The sequence below is a fragment of the Zalophus californianus genome, chromosome 13, assembly GCF_009762305.2.
Source record: "Zalophus californianus isolate mZalCal1 chromosome 13, mZalCal1.pri.v2, whole genome shotgun sequence".
NCBI lineage: Eukaryota > Metazoa > Chordata > Mammalia > Carnivora > Otariidae > Zalophus > Zalophus californianus.
The window spans coordinates 15,229,882-15,248,852 of NC_045607.1; the positions used below are offsets into that span (position 1 = coordinate 15,229,882).

General features: G+C 43.6%; 1 protein-coding gene across 1 annotated transcript in view; it reads left to right on the top strand.

The window, feature by feature from the left end:
• The window catches only part of BRINP1 (BMP/retinoic acid inducible neural specific 1), a 175,074-nt gene that overhangs the window by 107,483 nt on the left and 48,620 nt on the right, over nt 1–18,971 (top strand). The window contains exons 4-5 of the mRNA XM_027616802.2: nt 7,344–7,513; nt 10,330–10,435. Coding sequence (XP_027472603.1) covers nt 7,344–7,513; nt 10,330–10,435 — 276 coding nt within the window. The remainder of the gene's footprint in view (nt 1–7,343; nt 7,514–10,329; nt 10,436–18,971) is intronic.

An 18,971-nucleotide genomic window follows, 5' to 3' on the forward strand; every position in this document is an offset into this window, starting at 1 on the left:
GATGCTGTTTCGAGAATTGCCTTTGTTTATTTAAGTCTGCTGGAGGGACTGATAACTTGAGGTTATCATTTTACAAGGAAGGTATTGTTTGTATCTTATATGGGCTTGGAGAGGGTTAATAGGAAAGCTGACTAATTGCTGTGCCCTGCTTAGCCTTGCCAATCCCTCCCCATCAAGTCCAACCAATCTTTAAGGGAATAAGAAGAGGAGGAGAGGATAAAAGGGAAGATATAAATTTTTTAAAAAGGGGGGATATGGTAGAAACTAGCATATTTTGACGCTTCTGGTTCTTGCCTACATGCATCATTTTACATTACAAGCTACATTCCCTAGGACATCAGTTTTCTGTCACGATGACCAGGGCCACTAAATTCTGAGACAGCCTCTTTGGTGGTGGAGTCCCGTGTCTCCCACTCAGAGAGCTGCTAGGTTGCATTAGATTTGGCCCTTGCCGATTAAACAAGACTTGTGTCTTGACGGAGGCAGGGCAGGTGGATGGAGGTATGATTATCACGTTCGATCTTCTCCTTGAGAGGAGAGGTGAGCCCCATGAGCCGGAGGCAGTATGGGCGAAGCAGCTCTTTAGCTCGGCAGGAGTCGGCGAGGGACCCGGAAGGTGGCCGTGCTTTTGAGGCTGAGCACACAGTATGCACTTTGAGGAAGCCCAGATTAGGAATTTGACGATGTGGGGAGTGTCGAGGGAGAAGCTGGTTGGGCAAATTCATCCATCCTCCCAATAAGAAAAGCTGGTATATTGTTTGCCCTCATTAAGCCTCACCCGTTGCCGGTAGTCCTTAAAATCTGCAAGTTAAGACCAGTTATCTCCACTGTCTAGCTAGAAGTATGGCTAGTGAGTGACAAAGCTAAGGGTTTCTCTTGTTTCTGTTTTTAGTTCTATTTTTTAAACGAAAAACAAAAGAAAACAAAACAGAGTTTACCCTAGGTTTTTAGCTTTGGGTTTTCTGTCCACAAAGCCTGCATTTTTTTGTTTTTTGACTCAACATCAGGATCTCTTTAACCAATTCATTCACTCCCCCTGCCCCAACCACTCTAAAACCAACCAACCATTGTGTATTTGTCACCTGTTGCTAGTCAAATATTTTTTTTTAAAGATTTTATTTATTTGACAGAGAGAGACACAGCGAGAGAGGGAACACAAGCAGGGGGAGGGGGAGAGGGAGAAGCAGGCTTCCCGCTGAGCAGGGAGCCCGATGCAGGGCTCCATCCCAGAACTCTGGGATCATGACCTGAGCCGAAGGCAGACGCTTACACGACTGAGCCACCCAGGCGCCCCGCTAGTCAAATATTAAGTTAAGTAGGACTCTGAATGTTAAACCATGCAGTACATATTCTGTTGTAAAGTGAAGACGAAATCATTTCCACCTGTACCCCTTTTTCTTTGAACTTCTCCACCTCCCATTTCACTTGAATAAAAAAAAAAAAAGAAAGAAAAATATATCGCGACCAATTCCGTTCTTCAATTAGAAGCTTCATTCTGTCTGAGTCCCTGGAAATCCCAAATGACAAAGCTCTTTCTTTGGCTGTGAAATATATTTTTAATTTCTCCAAGGCGAAGTGGTGAATTATTCACAGAGCCTTGTTCCTCTTCTGTTTTTACAGCACAACATTTTAAAATATGCAGAGCTTTGGATTGAGTTCCAGTGTTGGACAGCAGGCCCTAAATGTTCTTTCAGTCCTCAAGGTGGGGGAGTGGGGAGCAGGAAGGGGAAGAGATTTACTGTTGATTGAACACCAGTGTGCCAGACAGACCCTACATGGGGTCCTTCTTCCATCATGATTTCACTCATTCATGGAAAAGTGTTTCTTGAGAGCCTCCTCGTGCAAGGGGAGGGGATGGATGGGGTCAGTTGTAGTGAACGGAAGGGCAGGCTCTGGAGTTCACCTGCCTTAGTTCCAGTCCTGTCTCCTGGTCCACGCCAGTTAGGGGGCACCTACTCTAAGCCTTGGTTTCCTCTTGTATATATAGAAGTGCATATTACGACAATTAAATAAAATGTGGCATTAAACGTGCTGAGCACAGTGTTGGGCACCAAACTGATTGTTGCTCGCATTGGTGGTGTTTCATTATTCTTGCTATAATTATTGTAATTTTGTGGGGCTAAGGAGCTTGAGGATTTGGGATTCGAGCCCATTGCGACCACTCACTAGGTGAATAGGAGACATTGAGAAATTCACTTTCCCACCTGGATACCCGTTTTCCTGCCTAAATACAAGGAGGTGCAGAACATGTTATTCTCTGCAATTTTTCCTACAAAGAACACCATGTTCATTTGGAAGAAATGCTCTGATAAGCTGTTCAAGGTGTCAGGTGAGTTCCTAAGGTCAGGCTCAAACAACAAAAGATGATCCTAAACTGTCACATGGAGGACAAGTTAATGCATGTATTTGGCTCCTGAGGGAAAGAGAAGAGGAGGGAAAGGCAACGAGAAAGAGGAAGTGCAGCTAACAGGAGGGCTGACACATGCCCACTCCATGGGCTCCTCAAGTTTTTGGTGAAATTGATTGAACTCATAATGGACTTGATATGAATGATGTTTCTCATGGGAGGTGGTAAGGGGGAGAATTGGGGATCTAGAATGACACATGGGAATACAGGGATAGCAGTTTCCCTCCATCCCTCCGAAGGAAACACCTTGGAGCCTGGGTTTCTGTGTGATACGTATGATTAAGTTGGCATGCATGGGACTGCATGCCTACCTCTGCAGACAGATGTGTGTAGACGCCTCCCCAGACCAGGATGTGAGTCAATCTGTTTGTAGACATACATACATCCGCAGTGCACTCCTGAATACACGTGGGACTCCTGCGTATAGATAGGATGCACAATATATGTATATATGTGAGGTTGCACATGTATGTGAATGCGTGTAAATTACGTGAATGTCAGGTTATGCACAAGGGCTTATGTTTTTGTGCTTGTGTGTACGTTTTTGTGTATATTCATTATTCCCCACCCTGCATTTTGGGAAAGCTCCCCTAGGCTAAGAGAAAGGCTGAGAATAAAGTCACAGGAACTCAGAAGGGACGGGGGAGGGATGCCCCAGGGGACCCCAAATCCGGACCTCCCCTTCCCTCACCCGGGAGCAGTATCCCCTCTACACTCACAAGGTCTGGTGATCTGCTGCCGCCTCATCCCCATCCCCTATGTATCTGAGTCCCACTTTGTTCCCCTCTGAAAGAAGTGGTGCAGAGAGAGATGCGAATCCCCTGGAGGACAGAGAGATGGAGGAAAAGCCTATGTGGGGTGAAGAGGCAATTTGCAGGAATGCCCAAATGGGAAAGCAGCTCTAAACAGAACATTCTCTTAATAAACAAGAAATTAAGTCTTAATAATGCAGCAAGAAGCCCATTAACCCCTCTTGATCTAAGGTTTGCTTCTGCCAGTTTTCAGTCCGAAGGGAGCTGTGCCTGTTCCACCTTCTCTTCCACAGGCCCCATGGAGCACCTGCGCTGACACTTGGAATATTTGTTTCCTCTGCCTCCTGGCTCTAACTTCTCTAACATATTCACATATTGAATCATTTACCCCTCCCCTAGCCATTCAGTCATCTATCCCTCCCTCCATCCATCTATCCATCCATCCATTCATCCATCCACCCATCCGTCCATCCATCCATCCATTCATCCATCCCACAATAACTGAACATCTCTTCTTCTTCTGACCTAGGTGAAGCACTGGGAACAGTACAAAATCCATAGAGTCCTTGCTCCACCAGGCCATCACCCACCCTCCTGGAATTCTTTGTCTAACTGTATATAGTGTCCTTTCTAAGCCAAGTCTATTCAGGTCACCGTGGATTCTGAAGGACGGAAGATCACGTCCTCCTGCCTTACCAGTGAGACTTCACGGGAAAGTGCAAACATGAGTGTCTTACTCTGAACTCATATCTAGGCGTGTGGGACCCAAAAGTTAATTTTGATGATGATGAATTTTCTCATGGGGAGATTTCAGTCTAGTGCTTGAAGCAGATGTGTCACTCAACGAACATTGTAGATTCGGTTGACTTCCATGTCTATTCATTCATCCACAAATACTCGGATCATTTGCAAAGCACATGACAGTGGAATGAGGGAGGCCTCTTACCTCCTCCCTGCCCTCACAGCGATTCTCCTCTAGTGAGGGAGCCAGGCTATTAAGCAAGCAATCATCAGGAAATGTGGGAGGTGATGCATTAGAGAAATGAAAGAGATAGGGAGCACGTGGTTAGAGCTCTTGATCTAGTTTAAGGGAAGAGTGGGGGATTCTGGGAAGGCTTCCCAGAGAAGGTATTGTCTTAGGTGACATCTGAAGAGTAGAAGTTAGTCAGGAAGGGGGAAAAAAAGAAAGAAAATAAGAGTCCCCCCATGAGAAAATAGGGCGCACTTGTGCAGGATGGAGCATACCTGGAGAGAGTGATGAGGTATGCAGCTGGAGAGACCAGAGCATCAGCGTCTTGTAGTCCACCTTCCTAGCAAGGATGCAGGCACCCTTCTTTCTGGGCTACGTTCCACTCTCTGTCTCCTTCTCCCTTTGCTATCCATCTAGTATCCTGAAATGCTCCTCTCGCATCTCTGTCTCCCTGCGCCAGCATTGTCCACTAGAAATGCAAGTGTGAGCCACATATGCCGTTTTAGATTTTTCTCACAACCACGTCTTTAAAAGTAAAAAGAAAAAGGGGAGAATCAATGTTAACAATATATTTTACTTAACATAATATATTCCAAATACTAGCTTTTCCATGTGTAATCAACAGGATAAATTTTTAATGAAGTATTTTATACAATTTTTTACGTTTTCAGATGTTGGAAATCTACTGTGTAGTTTACACCTATGGTGCGTCTCCATTTAGACTGGACACACATTTCAAGTGCCCGAGAGCCACATTTGATGGGTGGCTCTCATCTTGGACAGCATACTTGTAGTCACTCAGTGACTCTAAAACAGGGACAGTATGTTATCCATTTGTCACCCCAGTGCCTGCCAAACTCCTCAACACATGCATGCTTAGCTAAATTGAATGGACGAGGTAGAGAGTCATAGAGGGAAGGTGATTACATTTCTGTCGGGGTGAGGGCACGGTTGGGCAAGCTCACCAGAAAGATGATGGCTCACTGGGTTCTGTGGAGTGTATAGGAGTATGCCAGGTCAAGGACAGAGGAGTAAGGGTAAGAGAAAGTGACAAAACCTGGATAGGAATTCAGCGGTCAGATAGGAGAGGAACAGAATGGCATTCTTTTTTTTTTTTAATTTTATTTATTTATTTGACAGAGAGATAGAGAGCACAAGTAGGCAGAGTGGCAGGCAGAGGGAGAGGGAGAAGCAGACTCCCGCTGAGCAGGGAGCCCGATGCGGGGCTCGATCCCAGGACTCTGGGATCATGACCTGAGCCGAAGGCAGACGCTTAACCGACTGAGCCACCCAGGCGCTCCCAGAATGTCATTCTAAGCAGAGAGAAACGTTTGAGGATGGTCCAGGGGAGGAAAATCAGCAAGAATAAATCATGGAGATGGAAAGAATGGTTTGGCTGGAACTCATGGAGGGCCATGGCAGTGGACAGACAGACTGGAGGTTGCATGTGTTAAACTGAACAGCAATGGAACTGAGTTCTAGAAGCAGTCATGGAGGGATCTGAGGCACAGGAATTAGTCTGTGGGTCAGGGCTGTGTGCCCTGCCTAGGATAGTCACTATCCTCCCGAAAGCAAATTGTTTTTTTTTTTTTTTTTCTCTTCAACTTGAAAAGTAATTAGTATTCTGAAGACATTTCGGTGATCTTAGAGATCAGACTTTTGTCCTCAGACAGTATTGACGACATTGTTCTCTGACTATCCTATTTTCTTGGGTTGAGTAGATAGAAGGATAAATCTCATACAACTGATACTTTACAATAGTCAAGTAATGGTCATTAACACTCCCATGTATGTGGCAGGCGGGGTTCAGGTACTTTCTGCAGTTGGCTAATGTAATCCCAGGACAGCCCTGCCCCCAGTTTTGCACCTGGAGAAATGGAAGCGTGGGGAGAGTGAGTGACTCTTCATACAGCTGGTGCAGACCAGGCAGTCCTGCTCCAGAGACTGCTTTTTACTACGACTTGAAATGAGTTTGATGACGACAGCTAACTGGACCCTGCCGTAGGGACTTGACAAGTATTCATTAATTTATTCTTCTGAATCACTCTATGGAGTAGGTGCCATTCTTCCCCTAATTTTGTTAACGAATAGACTGAGGAACAGAGAGGTTAAGAAACATCCCCGAGTTCACAGTTAATAGAAGGTGAAACCAGATGACGTATAATGGTCACATCTGTTTAGTAGGCATTTCTGGACTCCCCTTTCTGAAGTTCTGATGAAACATCTTGTTATCCCAAGTGAAAGGGACCAGAAGTTAGTACTGTTAGTAATCTGTGTACCTGTTACGAAGGAAAACTTAATGGAATAAAATATATGAGTCTGTGCATTCACCTCTCGCTCTCTTTTTCTCCACCCCACACTCTCCTTCTTCCTCTCTAATCTCCCTCCCTATGCCTGACTTTCTTGCCACCTTCCCTCCCCTCGCCCCCCAGAAGCAGCTTCCTGTCTGTGCATTGTGCTCACAGAACCACAGTGCCTGGCTCGTGTAGGTAATGAGAATATTTATTGATTGAACTAAAAAACATTGATGTATTAAGTATAACTATCTACTATATGCCAGGCACTGGGCTTTGAGCAAGGGATAGGGCCCTGGTCAATGTAGATGGTGTCTGACTTCTCTCATCCGACAATTTAGTTTTTTCCCTTTTTTAGTCACCCGGTTTTCCCTGTCTATCCGTATGTGTCTTTAAAGAATGTCTCATCTCTCTCTCTCTCTCTCCTCTATCTGCCTCTTTAGCCATCCATCCATTCATCCGTCCATTCATCTGTCTGTCTAGGACAGGGCAACAGCAGGAGGAGAGAAAGGGAAAGAGGAAGGAAGGAGAGAATAGGAAACGGGGATGAAGGGGGGGAAACTGGATGAGGCAGAGACAACAGGACGAGGAAAGGAGTGTCTAGGACAAATCCATCATTTTACAGAAGGAGAGACTGAGCCTCAAGGAGAGGATGCTGGTGAGAACTACATGCTGGATTGGTAGAGGTTGGACTTGACAACTGAGAGTCCTCCCATGATCCTCGTCCTCCTAGGGCTTAGTGCTTACAGCCACTTCTGGACTATTTCTCTTTCACCGGGCTCTTGATTTTCAGAGGCAGAAGGGAATTTGGGCAAAAGTAGTGGGAAAGTCAAGGCTCTTGTCAGCAGTCAGGCCCTGGAGCCTTTCTTCCCACCCCAAAGCTCGATAGGCTCCCTAAGCTTCTTTCCTTTTCCATGCAGGGGAGGAGGCCTTGACCATGTACATGGACAAAAGTCGCCTCGACAGGAAGTCAGGGAATGCCACTCAAAGTGTTGAAGCTCTGCACCAACTTGCGTCATCCTACTTTGTCGACCGTGATGGCACCATGAGGAGGCTCCATGAGATCCAGATATCAACTGGAGCAATCAAGGTAGGCTTGAGGGCGGATTGGGTGGTTGATTCTGAAGACAGCAATACTGCACGTGTCAGGTATTCGGATGGCCGATGGGCAGATGCAGTCCCTGGCTTCATACCCATGAAGCTAACACTAACAGTACCCCCTGCCAGCCACTCTGACTGACGTGGTCAAAGGCCCTGTAAGATCATGAGCACTGCCATTAGCATGACCACATCGTACTGATTTGCTGGGGCAGCCCTGGCTATGGTCATGGTGTAATTATCAACAATCCTCTCACTGATTTTTAAGTGCCCTTTCTAGGTCAAAAAAAAACCTGAGACTACAGCGGGTAAATGATTTTTGCAAGGATCTAGAGCTAGCAAGAGGCAGATTGCTGATGCCTAGATCAGTAATTTGTTAAACACTTGTGTTTTCCATCCCATTACTCACCACCCCCCATTTTACAGATGGGAAAACTGAGGTCCAAGAGCTAAAGACTTTTTTGTTCAGGGTTACACAGCTGGAGTACCCTAACAGGGACTAGAATTCTACTCGCTGGACCAAGGGTCAGCTATTTCTGTAAAGGCCAGATAATAAAAATTTCAGGCTTTGCAGGTCATATGGTCAAGGTTGCCACAAAGCAACTCTGCAGCTGTACCACAAAAATCAGCCATGGACAATATGCAAACAAGTGGGCATGACTGTGTGCCAATAAAAGTTTTATTTACAAAAAAGGACAGTCATGTGCTGACCCATACCCCTCAGCACCAACACTATCCAATATAATACCTTTCCAAGATGGTGGACGTGCCCTATATCTGTGGCCAAGGCAGTAGCCATTAGTCACATGGGCTTATGGCGCACTTGAACAAATGTGGCTACCGAGGACCTAAGTTTATAAGTTTATTTCATCTTAATTAATTTTCATTTAAATAGCGACATTGAATAGAGCAGCCCTAGACTTGTAATTCAGTGTCTTGGAACACAGACACTTAAAAAAAAAAAAAAAGTTCTATTTTAAGTGCAAGAAATTCAGGGATTACCTTTCTAAAGAGAACGAGGGAGGAATTTTTGATATAAAGGATTAGTTTTTCTCACGGTTTCAGTGCAGATTTTGTGCATCTCACATTTTCTGAAACCCGATTATACCTGCATTCTACTCCTCAATTCTTTGATCTAATTTCTTCTGAATTAAGTACAGACCTACCCTTATACTAAGACTTTCAAAACTATCTCTAGGGAAAAAGTGTGTGTGTGGCTGGAGGGCGGGGAGGGGGGAAGGACCGAGGGAGACAGGGGCAGATGAGTTAGAAATTGACCAAGGGAAGAGAAAAAATGTGGGAGTGAGTTACTGAGGAGGGAGGTAGGAAAGAGAGAAATAAATCAGATCGACAAACAAAGAGCCAGCTTATCCAAGAAGAATCGCCTCTATTGGGGGGATTATGTTGTTAGTGAACTCGGCACAGAGAGACAGATCTTTATGAAGCCATCAGAGTCGGAGTGAAGCAAGGGCCTGGTTTTCATTATCACCAAATGGTTCGCTCCCCACCCTGGATGGGATGTGGAATTGAGATACTGAAGCTCTGTCAGACGATAATCTCCTTCTGTGCATCCTGGAAGTGCAGCCTGCCTCCTTACAAGGAATTTCTCAGAGAAATTCAAGAAGCCATTCTTTGACCACCACTGTCTTCCCCACTCGGTCTGGGACTTGGATTTTTCTTGCCGTTTCTTGACACTCCCTCAAGAGCCAGCTGGCTAGAATTGTCTCACTGCCAGTTGTGTTTAAGACCAGCAGCTGACCCCGGGTGAGGAAGTTCTGCCCGTAGCTTTCTTTCCCAGGATCTCCTTAGCAAAATGAATTGGTAGTTTTGAGTCTCATTCAATAACAACTATGTTAGGATTGTGTACCAAAAAATAATAAGTTGCTTAAAAATCAAAACCTACCAATCCTCCATTTATATACTGTTTCCAAAGTGCTAACCACTCCCCAAATAGGATCTCTTTACCTATTGAGGTGGGTGAGAGGATTTTGTAGAGGGGGCATTGAGGCTGAGAGAGGGAAAGTCACTCACGCAGGTTTCCCAGCCAGAGGAAGGCACAACTGGCATTTGGACACCGTCTTACGGGTCACAAAACCACCAGTGCTGTGTCTTTATAGTTGCATGCGAACCTCAAAACTACCCGGTAAACGATTGTGTTAAGTCATGGGAAGTCAAGGCCAAAGGGATGAGAAACCTCTTTTCATCCTAAACCATGCCTACTTCAAGGTTATGAAACATCGTTTAGAAAATGGGGATAATGTTATTGCTCTTGCCTAATAATGCATATGTACTCGTGACCGATTCTGAGATTTGGGGTAACACGGTACCCGTGTTTGGACATAAGCCACATGTCAGGCACTTCTACCCATTGTGTCTTGTCGCCCAACTTTCTTGGAAAGGATTTACTAGCCTCGGGTCATGGAAGCTTAGAGAAGTTGAGTGACTTCCTTAGGTCACACAGCAAATTCATGGCCCTGCGAACATTTAACGCGGATTCTCCTGATTGTGAAGCGCATTTGAAATATGCTGCAGTGCTTCAACTCGTTAATTCATATCATACTTAGAGTGACCTTGTGAAGTGAGAGCCAGGGAATGGCTCCAGTCTGTGAACTTGACTGCCCTGCTACCCCGATGTCCTTTTGGTGATAGCCCAAAGGTGGCCTTGGCACAGGCAAGGTGCCATTGGCTCAGGCCAGGACACTTTTTCTGCCGGCTCTACTCTGCTGAGGTGACTCTGCGGGGCCCTGTCTCACAAGTCTCTAACAAGGGCGCCTGTCTCACACCTGTCACCCTCGATGTCCACTCCAGGTCACAGAGACACGCACCGGGCCTCTGGGCTGTAACAGCTATGACAATCTGGACTCTGTGAGTTCCGTCCTTCTGCAAAGCACGGAGAGCAAACTGCATCTTCAAGGTAGGATGCCCCTGGAAATTTGAGACCAGAGGGTGGAGGGGGAGGAGAGACTCAGGGTTTAGAGGAGGCATGATGTGGAGCGAGAATGGAGATGAAAGACAGAGAAACCGATCAAAACCAGGAATATGGAAATGAAGACAGGATACGATGCCTTTTTAAAATTTTAACATATACAGGACATTAAATTCATGGTTATTAATTAGTTTTCAGATATAAAGTATGAAAATGTGAGCTTTATCCGATTATTTTGATGAAAATGTCTAAACAGTGTTATTTATAGATGCTCCAGACCTAATATATATTAAAGTTTCATATCTTACCGTCAGAATTTCCTATATTATTGTGTTTGATTTTCAATGTATTTTGGCAGGTGTTATTTGAATTATAAGAACTATAGAGCAGTTTACAGCATTGTTGGTTCTGTGTAACCTTCCTTCTCCTTATTCGGTAATCATCTGTGGTCTTTAATATATTTATACACACGTATATATGTGTTTGTGTGTGTGTGTGTGTGTGTGTGTGTGTGTGTGTGTGTGTTTAGCAGAGTTTATGAATGAGAACCCTCAGTGCTGGCTGGGTGTACAGAGACAGATACTCAGTCACTGCTAGCCAGAATGCAACAATCATGGGATTACTTTGTTGATATCTATAAACATGTATATTTGTTTAATGTCTTTTTTTATGTCAGGTCCCTGTTAGGCGCTTCATATATACTCATGACCTGAAGGAAAATATACTCTTTGAAATAGTAATTTTACCCTTATTAATTCATCGTAGAAAAGTGAGGAGATTATAGGAGAAAACATACAAGGCTTTGAGTACAGCTAGTGCTGTTTTAAAAAGCATAGTTTATAATAGCAAAAAAAAAATGTAAAGATCTGAATTTTCCACATGAGGGGACTGCACAAATTATGTAGCATCTATGCAATATCATATTAGGCAGGTACGAAAATGTTAGGTATAAGAATTTCCAAGAATATATGAAAGTGATTTGATCTGATGTTCATTTAAAAATGGGTAGTTTCTGGGGCGCCTGGGTGGCTCAGTCGTTAAGTGCCTGCTTTCGGCTCAGGTCATGGTCCCAGGGTCTTGGGATCAAGCCCCTCATCGAGCTCCCTGCTCAGCGAGAAGCCTGCTTCTCCCTCCCCCACTCCCCCTGCTTGTGTTCCCTCTCTCGCTGTGTCTCTCTGTCAAATAAATAAATAAAATCTTTAAAAAAATTTAAAATAAAAATTAAAAATAAGTAAATAAAAATGGGTAGTTTCTGACCAAACGTATGGTGTGATCTTAACTCTGCGAAAAGATAAGGGAAAATAACATTGCAAGGAAAGATGCTGAGATGTTAAAAGAGGTTACCTCTGGATGGGGAGGTTGCAGATGATTTATTTTAGGCTTCCGGTTCTTTTTCTAACTTTTCTACAATGATCATGTATTAACTTTATAGTTAGAAAAAAAATGGCATGCTTTAACTCAGAGCAGACTAAAAATGTGACCTTCTAGAAAGGTATCTGATAAAGGTGATTCTGAATGTCAGTGGGAGGAAAGTGGAGTGAGATTGGCAGTTGAGCTAAGCAGAACCTAATATGACTTTTATATTCCAGTTCCTTAGCAACCCTTTGATTCATACTCCTGTTATAGAAGAGGGTTGGAAAATGGAGCAGGGAGGGCTTGGTAGTGTCACTTGGGAGCACTGAACGAAAATCCCTCCAGGAAATTCAGGCCAAGAAAGTGGCTTAGTGTTCAAAGAAAACACAACACAACAAAAACCTCAAACACGTGAAGACTAACCCTGTCCCCTTTAGTGGAGAAAAGAGTAGACGGTGGGTTTGGTAACAACCTGACAAGAAAGTAGATAAGAGAGACCGATCTGCCTTGGGTGTGCCAGGATTTCCAACTTCTCGGTTCCTGTGCTATGTGCGGCGACCTTGTGAAGTGAGAGGCAGTATTTGAGGCCGGGAGCTTGGCTCCAGCCTGCACTTGATAACCCTGCTGTGCATGTTGGCAGTGGAGAGACCTGTGAATGATAATTGGAGTAAATTTAGAAGGGATTAACAAGATGTTACCAGGAAGTTATTAAGATCTTAGGGACGTTTAGAGGCTGATTTACCATGAAACTGATGAAGCTTAAGGTCCAGGGTTCCCCCACCTTCTGTGTCCCCAACTTTTTTCATTCCAAATATTCACTTCCACATCTTATTTTAGAATTCCTTTCTCAATAAGCAATTACAGTAGAAACCTCAGTCTTCCAAAACCCAGGTCCGCCATTGGTTACATTATTAGAAGTATGTTGTCCACCAAAAAGGGGTGACATCTTTGTCCTCTTCTAGATTGGTTAGAGCACACCTGGAGAATTGGGTCCAAGTCTGGGCATCCCAATTCAAGACGGGGACTAAGGAAAACTACAGTGCACCTGAAGAAGGCTGTCTTATGATGAATAGTTCAAGAGGGTTGACTTGGGGCAATAGGATTTGTCGGCAGATAACTCCAGGGTTGTCTTGCAGAAAAGATAGTCAAATTCATTAATGTGGATAAAATGAGCCAAACCTGATCTGCTTGTAGGAAATGACAAGGATCCCAGCTTTTAACTGGGATGAGACAGATCTCAGTTTAAACTCAGTATAAAATAGATCTTCCAGCGCACATTAATGCCCAAGGCTGCAATGACCTGCTGAACTGTGTAGTGACTCTCTGTTTTCAGAGAGTTATAAGTAAATGGCATCTGGTAGAAATGTTACAGAAATTTTTTAAGAAAAGATTTTATTTATTTATTTGTCAGAGAGAGTGCGCAAGCAGGGGGATTGGCAGGCAGAGGGAGAAGCAGCCTCCTTGGCGAGCAGGGATCCTGATGTAGGGCTCGATCCCAGGACCCTGGGATTGTAACCTGAGCCAAAGGCGGATGCTTAACCAACGAGCCACCCAGGCGCCCCTGTTATAGAGATTATTTAATCTTCGTTCTAATGGGTTAGGTAGTTGAAGTAGGCGGTCTTAATGTCCTTTTCATTACTGATTCTAGGGTTTTATAAAGACAGTGAATCACTAAACCTTTATAGAGCCTGACTACGTGCCAAATCCAAATGCTAAACCCTGAGAATATAAGCAACAATCAGTTCAACTTAATTCAGCAAGTATATATGTATATATAGATATCTACAGACATAACTATATATCTATATAGATACAGGAATTTTTAAAGACCCATGTTGGCATTGAGCTAGGCATAAGATATGGTGGTGAACAAGACAGACACAGTTTGTGTCCCAAGGAAGTATGCACTCTATCAGAGAAGATGGGCTTAAACAAACAATAATAGGCATCAGGAATTGTAGTGGAGAAAAATTCTGGGGCTTTCTGGTACCAGACGGTATGGAGACTTAACCTACTAGGGAATCAGAGAAGATGCATAGGATAAGAACTGGAGGATGAAGAGGAGACAGGGGTGTGGATGTGGAGGCAGACAGCGTCTTTATAAAGGAGCACAGGAGCAAATGAAAATGTCTCAAGAGGTTAAAGCAGAGACACCAGTGGTGGGAAAGACCAAACAACCCTTCAGATCCTGGAAGGCCTCTGCATCACATTAATGACTTGAATACTAATTTGAAGGTAATGGGCACTGTGGAGAAGGGTTTTTGAAAAGGAGGTAGCATGAAAAGGTTGATATTTTTGGAAGATCACTCTGGCTGTCATGTGGTCAATTACTTAGATGGGGGTTAGATTGGTGGTAGGTGACCAGTGAGGAGGTATTGCTGCACTTGAGATGAGATGTCACAGATTCAGACCATGAAGGTAGCACAGGGGATGAGAGAAATAGACCAATTTTAGAGTTATTTAGCAGGCATTATGACCAGAATTTAGTGAGAAGACCGGAAAGAATCTGGATAATCTGATGAATGGAGTATGGGGATGAGATAGAGAGGAAGGGCAGAGAAATACATAAGATTCAAGGTAATATATAATATAATAGAGATAATAAAAATAATGCATACCATTATGGAGATTGAGGAAAGGGAATAATTCACTCAGACTGGTTAGGTAGAGGAGTCATAGAAAAAAAAAATCTGAGGAAGAATAATGTTCTCTTGGTGGAAGGTAAAAGAAAACAAAAGCTTCTTAAATATAAGACAGAAGACTATCTCATGACTTTTGGATTGGCTGATATTTATTCAGTAGGGTACAAGAAGCACTAAGGCTAAAGAAAAGGATTGATACATTGAACCACATTAAAATTAAGAATTTCTGTTCATCAGATGCTGCTATTCATAGAATGAAAATATAAGCTTCAGAGTAGAAGGAAATATTTGTGTTATGTGTATCTGACAAAGAACCTTATGCAAAATATGTAAATAACTCCTCTAAAACCAACAAGAAAGAGGCAGACGATCCAGTAAGACAAGAAAATGGGTAAAAGACAGGAACAGGCATTTCACGAACAAGACTACTGAAATGGCAGATAAACATTTGAAAAAGTGATGAGCTTTTGCTAGCCCTCAGAAAATGTAAATTAAAGCCACAATTCAGTATTCTAACCCAGCCATCAGTATGGTTCAAAAGAAGAACACTGACAATATCAAGGAGTGATGGTGGGGAACAGTGGAAACTTACATGCGTTGCTTGCGGGAGACTACATAAGTATGGCCACTTTGGAAAGCTCTTGGCAGTATCTACTAAAACCTCAATATGTCCTTGTCCTGTGACCCAACAATTACAATTCTTGGGAATGTGCCCATCAGAAATGGGACCTATGTTCACCAAAAGTGGTGAATGTTCGTAGCAGCTTTATTCAAAATAACCTCCAAATGGAAAGAGCCCCCACTTGCCCATCAACAAGAAAATGGATAAATAAATTGTCATGCATTCATATGATAGGCTACAACACAGAAATGGGAGAAAATAAACTACTCTTCTGTGCAACAACATGGAAGTATCTAACGAACATGACATTGAGTCAAAGAAACTGGACACAAAAGCGTCCATGCTGTGATGATTCCATTTCTATACAGGTCAAAACAGTAAAAACAAATGCACTGTTTTAGAAGCTCAGAGGGCATTAACCATTGGAGAGGAAGAATAAGGGACTGACAGGAGACGGGAGAGATTTCTGGAGGTATTTACAATGTCCTGCTTCTTGATCTGGATGGCAGCACACGGTGTGTTTACTTTGTGAGAATTCATAGTGTTGTACACACATGATTTATATGTATACATTTCTGTGCATAGAATATGCGTCTATTAAACATTTATTTAATAATGTGCTCCATCTTGACATCCTCTGCAAAGAGAAGACATGAATAAGGCAGAGACATAAAAGAGCAGGAGGTGGTCCAGCCCAGCTAGAAGACAGCTGCATGGACTGAGGGCTGAGGAGTCGGGAATAATAATAGCTAATATTTATCCAGTGTTTCCTTATGTGCCGGGGACTGTGTGAATTTATTTGTATTATATTCATATTTATTTGTTGGTTTTTATTTATCTTAACTTACATTGAATGGCATCATAGAATTACATTTGTTACATTTTTAAGCCCCACACCATTCCTGCGGGGAAGGCGTAAATAAACACCCCTACTTTGTAGGTGAGGACATGGGTGAGAGAGGTCACTCGGTAAGTGATTGAGCTTGACAGTTAACCTGACAGTCTGCCTTCAGAGCTCCTCCTTCTCAAAATGCTAGTGTTCTGTCTTCCTCTTTCCACTGCTAATTCCGCTGAAGGAGGCTGCGAGGGGAGATCCTGCAGAGGTTTATTTTGGTGGGTCGAGGATGATGTGAATGGCACTCCAATGGCATTCACCTTGTGGCATTTCCTCAGCTGTTCGTGAAACTGTGCGAAGGTAGAAGGAAAGAGGAAAAAGAAAAGAGGGTTGGAGGACACGAGAAAGAGAACGACAGGATTGTAGAAATGCTCACAGGCTATTAGTAGTCCAAACAGCAGCAGCCAAAGTGGTAATAATAACGCTAATGGCATAATGATAACTTCTTATTTTGATCCTTCTCCCTCCAAGAAGCCCATTGAGTGTTTTGCCGACATTGTCATGTAATTTAATCTAGTATCCATCTGGTGAGGTATACAGAGAGCAGAGCTGTGCCTTAGTAGCTCACTGATGTGGAAAGGGATGCAAAGGGAATATTTTGCTGAAATCTAGGATGATCCATAAATTTATTCATTCATACATTCATTCATTTAGCAATATTTATTGAATATCAACTACATGGCAGATAGTGTTTTAAGAACTGGATATATAGCCGTGAATAAGCTAAGTCTCCGTCATTTTGGAGTTTATATTTAGTGTGTGGGTGTTAGGGGAGCAGACAATAAACAAGAAAAACAAAGAAATATATTTTCTTTACAGTCAAAGAGATGGTGAAGGAACAGGTCATGTAGAAATTTGTAGACCATGGAAAAGACTTTAGACTTGACTCTGGATGAAATGAGAAGCCATTACAAATTCAGGCAGTGGAGTAGCCTGACCTGACTTACATTTTAAATGATTCACTCTGACTGCTGTGTGGAAAAGACTGTAGAGAGGGCAAGAACACAAGAAAGGAGCCAAGTTTCGGGGCTATTGTGTTTACCAAGCTGAGACAAAGACGGTGGCAGGGACCACGAGAGTGGTGATGCAGGTTTTGAGAAGTGATTGCATTGTGGGAGAGGGATGGAATCGCTCTCCTGATACGGTGAAGACTGTGGGAGAGGTCACCTTGGATGAGACTAGAGGAGTTGGGTGAACCAAGTTGAGAAGTCTGTTAGATACACAGATGCAGATGCTGAGTGGGCATTTGGAAAGTCGGGGTTGCGGGGAGAACTAGAAATATAAATTAGCATAGAGATGATATTTGAGAATGTGAGACTGGGTAAGGTGACTGGAGAAGAGGGTAGGCAAAAACAAAAAAGAGGGAATTCAGTTACAGAGCCGTGGGGAATTTCATATTGAAGGGTTGGGATAATGGGGTGATAATGAGGCACAAGAAAAGGAAGCTAAGAAGTGACCAGGAAGGTGGAAAGGGAGTGATGAGACTGTGGTATCCTGGAAGCCAAGTAAAGAGTGTTCCTCAACCAGGAGATTGTGCTCAACTGTGTCAAATGCCGTGGATGGGATGATTAACACGGGGACTGACAACTGAGTCATGAATTAAGCAGCACGGAGGTCGTTGGTGAACTTGACAGGGATCTGTCAATGGAATTATGGTAGTGAAAGCCTGAGGAGAATGAGTCCGGTAGAGAATGGGAAGAGAGGAAGTGAAGGGGATGCAGAGACGCCACAGAGGAAATCCAACAAATGTCACAGTGGCAGAAGGTGATGGCGAGTCCGTGAGTTTTCTTTTTTAACATAGAAGCCACAAAACTTCTCTATGCTGATGGGAATTATTCTTCAGAGAGGAAACATTGATTCTCTGAGCCAGAGGGATTCTTTCAGGGTCATAGTTGAACAGGCAAGAATGAGTAGGGCCTTGTGTATGGCTGGGATTATTTGCCTTAGAAAAGAGTGCCTGGCGGCTCATCCACGGGAAAGAGAGGAAAAGGAGAGTATTTGCATGCATCACAGATGTGATGGTCGGGGGCATTTTCACGTACTTTACTTCTGATTACTTTTCGTAGGTACCAGTTGCATGATTTTTTCAGACTTTAATGTCTCTGAAATTGGAATGTTTCCTATAACCGATGGTGTGTCCTGGTTTAATTGGCAGGGTATTGACAGGCATTGATTTTTCTCAATGTCCATAAACCAGTGATATGTTATACAATGAACGGTACCTTAGATTCGCTGGCATGTGATGCTTTTCTTAATGAAACAGGAGTGAGAACACTAGCCTCGTCTCAGTTTCCAAAAGAGAAAAATGGACAGGAGGGAGGCAAAGACCTTTAGAAGATGGGAGGGTAGGCAGTGAGGGCTATGGGATGAAGGAGATATAACCAGGCATCATCTAGTCTCTGCGCTTCCAGACCAGACTGTTGTGCTTTGAGAGTCTTCTCCTCATACCCTGATAATCAAATGGTGCATTTCGCTTGTTGGTCTCAGATCAAGTTCACCTCCCTGCCTCTTCCCCTCCCTTCTTTTTCCGTTGTGTCAGCTTGAAACTTCAGCTCCTTCCAGACTAGGCTCTAGCTCCTATCACTCGTGCACTCAGGCAACAGACTCAAACTCTTGCCTGTCTTCTTGTCGTTGTCATAGCCCACCTTCCAAAACACACTCATACCTTTACTGCAGCCCTGTAGAATTTCTTACGTTTCATTATAGGCATCTTTTCACGTGCATGGACAGCAGGTGAAAAGAGAGTGGTGAGACTGTGGTATCCTGGAAGCCAAGTAAAGAGCGTTCCTCAGCCAGGAGATTGTGCTCAACTGTGTCCAATGCCGTGGATGGGATGATTAACATGGGGACTGACAAACGCGCATGCGCCTTTTCTACCCCACCGGATATTACATCTTTAAGGCAAGAGCTGTGTCCCTTCATCTTCCAAACGCCATCTCCTCTGAAAAGCCTCTTTTAAGACCTCTTCTATGGCATGATTTATTTGTTTTTATTCACCTTGCAACACATTCG